General features: G+C 37.1%; 1 protein-coding gene across 1 annotated transcript in view; it reads right to left on the reverse strand.

Moving 5' to 3' along the window:
• The window catches only part of SEMA4D (sema domain, immunoglobulin domain (Ig), transmembrane domain (TM) and short cytoplasmic domain, (semaphorin) 4D), a gene marked incomplete at its 5' end in the record, with an annotated part of 13,991 nt that extends 11,175 nt beyond the window's left edge, over positions 1 to 2,816 (reverse strand). The window contains 3 exons of the mRNA XM_009705625.1: positions 357 to 470; positions 1,419 to 1,512; positions 2,718 to 2,816. Of these exons, the coding sequence (XP_009703927.1) occupies positions 357 to 470; positions 1,419 to 1,512; positions 2,718 to 2,816 (307 nt within the window). The remainder of the gene's footprint in view (positions 1 to 356; positions 471 to 1,418; positions 1,513 to 2,717) is intronic.
• Between the last annotated feature and the right edge of the window lie 495 nt (positions 2,817 to 3,311).

A 3,311-nucleotide genomic window follows, 5' to 3' on the forward strand; every position in this document is an offset into this window, starting at 1 on the left:
CATCAGCTCAATTTGCAAACCCATTAGAAACCAAAACCAAAACCTCTTCCTTACTATATCATAACTACACTGCATTATTGCCAGGATGAACAAGTAGATATAAAATAAACTGTAGCTCTTTAATGCCAAGTTGAAGCCTGTATGTCTTGAAGTTGTTTTCATTGTCAATGCCGATAAAAATCCTGAAATTTCAAAATAGAATTTCTTTGTGGCACACACTCACATGTCGGTATATGCCAGTATAACAAAATCCATTCTCCTTGAGATATTAGACAACTGCCCCTTAAGACACAAACTCTGTCTGTGACTGAAGAATGAAAAACAAGTTGGTTGGGCCAGTTCTCATGCCCACTTACCATTAAGCCAAGGTATTGCATATTCTGTTCTCAGAGGGCTCTGATAAGAGTGCCGTGAAATGATAGGTTCACTTCCCAAGAAATTGTAAGAAGTCCCAGAATAAAGCTCCTCATCTTTAACACAAAAACAAATATTTTAGGCTTTCTTATGCACTGGATACCAAAAAGTATACATAAATATTTCAGGAGACTATGTAAGCTTAAACTTCCCACAAGAAACGATAAACAAGGATTTCCTCTGAATTGCGCCAGACATGGTCTTCAATATTTACATTTCTGCTGACCATTCTCAAGGCTAACACTTCCACACCTGGGTTTATTACTCCTCTGACATAAGCAACTAGCAAAAGTCAGCATTGCCTTTGTGGCACTTTAAAACTGTAGATTTACATGTGAAGTGTATGTATAAACGTGTAAATTTACTTAAGAAATGCCACAGTAGTTTTGGAATTATTTTACTCTTTCTAATGTCACCACTATTCAAAGCCAACTTTTAAGAATTTAGGCAACAATCCATGAAGTATGTTCTTGTCTTTCTCATTTCCTGTTTCGTGTTTCTTTGAGCTTCTCTTTTATGATCCTGTGACACGAGGGTACAGCCATGAACTCTGGTTTCACCAAATCAAGATTCAATGGTATCTAACCATGCAGTAATATACTTCCAATAAATAACTCACTTCCCTATTCTGTCTCACGGCTATGTCGTCAGGACAGCTAAAAAATTCTACTTGGTAAATTTACAGAAATGAAAGTAACTAACATTACAAAGGCAGTCAAAGTACATCTAGACTACATGGACTTAATATGTTAAATACCTGAAAATATAGTTTAAAAATTAGTATTTTAAAAGTTGCTTCCAAAACATCACAGAGTTTTAAGTTCTCCTAAGAAACATGCTAAGGTAGACATTAAAATACTTACATAGTCAATCTAGATAAACAGTAAAGATGGTAAAAATATGGACGCAATCTACAATTTTGATATCGAGAGACCTGAGAATGACAGCAGAAAAGATTGAATATTTTCACACATAATAACGAGGTATGCAAAGTCTGAACTTACCAACCATAACAGATGTGTAGCTTTGAGCTGGATCAAACGGACATCTGCCCTTACCATCTTCATTTTTACCTCCAAGTTCAAATGAAATTAAATTCTGCAAAATATTAAGTTGGAAAACACAAAACAACCGTTAGCACTTTTTCTTTCATTCACCTGACTCATGCAAAGGTAACTGAAAAATTAACACTAAATAATGGGCTATACCATCAACCTACAGCATCAAAGGCATTTTTTAAGAACATAAAAGGCTATGTGTTTTCAGAAAATCTTAAGAGTCCAGCAGAGAGGAAATGTGATTCTACAATTCATGAGGGTGGGAACAGAAAAGAACAGAAGACAGAAAGTTAAATCCAGACAGATCTCAAGAAAGAGCACCAAAAAAAGCCAGAAAAGCCATCAGGAAAGACAAAGGAGTTAACTGATATATGGAAACAGCTGGCAATTATCAAATTAGCCTGCACAAAAATTGAGAATTTTAAAAATCACGGAGGCTTTCTGAAGTGGATTTAGTAATTTTCAAGGTTATGTTACATTTGTGAGATGGGGCATAATCCAACTAAATTTTAAAAAGCAACAGAGTACTTTGGTTGATACTTTATATATCCCTTAAAAGCACAGGGAATAAGGATGAGGAAGATGATGGAGAACTGTAGCTACAGTACTAGGGAAGTGATCAGTTATACTGTGTAATGAAGACATTGGAGGCTAAGAGCAATGACTTCTGGCAATGTTCCAGAGGTGATGGCAGGCAGAGGAGACAAAAATGAACAAACAATTACAAGATTTCTCAGTTTCAGAATTGTTAAGCGACACAGTAAGGAGAACAATACAACAGTCAGTAGCAAGAAAAGGGAGTTCTGATTTTGTGCCAAGACTTCACTGAAGCATTCAGCACTATGAAGCTGTGGCACAGCCAGGAGCAGAGAGAAGACAAGCAGAGACGGGAATCTGAGAAATTTCAGGGAGATTCAGTGATAGATGGAAGTTGCAAACAATGTCATTTCAGTTTTAGAAACTGTTTTTATGCTAACACACAATACACAAAGAATTATGAAAGTTAAGAAAAAGTAAATCTGCTGTTAAACAAGATGAATCAATAATTCAGTAAGCACTTTCAAAAAGGAACAGTACAGTTCGTTTCCATACTCTATCATTACTGTGGAACAGGGTAATAAATGCTGCAAATGTTACAACCAGCACTGAAATTGCAACAGTCTTCAGGAATGGAGATTAACTCATTGTTTAAATAAGCTGCTTTTATGTTACAGTTATTGGGTCAAAACATATGTACATTCTTACCAGGTAATCACATGTTGGCTGAAATGCATTAGTTCCACACACGTAGAGAAAAGTATCATTCAGCTGTTGCAAGACACGCACATAATTACGACACTCTGTCTGTAATAGAGGATAAGAAAAGGACTAGTCTGATAAACTCAGCTTCCACATTCCAACATAAGCAAACAACTGAAGTTGTGCTGTCAGCTCATCTGTTGCCGCTACTTATGCCACACCACACCAGTAAGGCTGGGTGATAGTCACCACTGGGACACTATCTCCCTGCAATCTCCAGGACCTCTAGTCCTGCAGCATCTGGTTTCCTACAGTCAGCAGTGTGCAGCTGCCACAGGGTACCTATCAGGGTAGCATGACCAAGTACCATATGCTCAGCAGGCTGCATCTCAAGTTGTTCCATGAAAGTACAAGCTCCAAAGACACATCCAATCCATGGGAACAACTAGTTAAACATGGGAGTAAATTTTAGACTTTGTCATCCCTTGTAAGCCTAGATGAAACAATAACTGATGGTGAAGGTTGTTTCTTAAGAGAGAAACTTCTACTACCATTACATTAGCTACAAAGCTTTGTCACTTAATATTTGTCTTCCCCGCG

The sequence above is a fragment of the Cariama cristata genome, unplaced genomic scaffold (assembly GCF_000690535.1).
Source record: "Cariama cristata isolate BGI_N322 unplaced genomic scaffold, ASM69053v1 scaffold9828, whole genome shotgun sequence".
Lineage (NCBI taxonomy): Eukaryota > Metazoa > Chordata > Aves > Cariamiformes > Cariamidae > Cariama > Cariama cristata.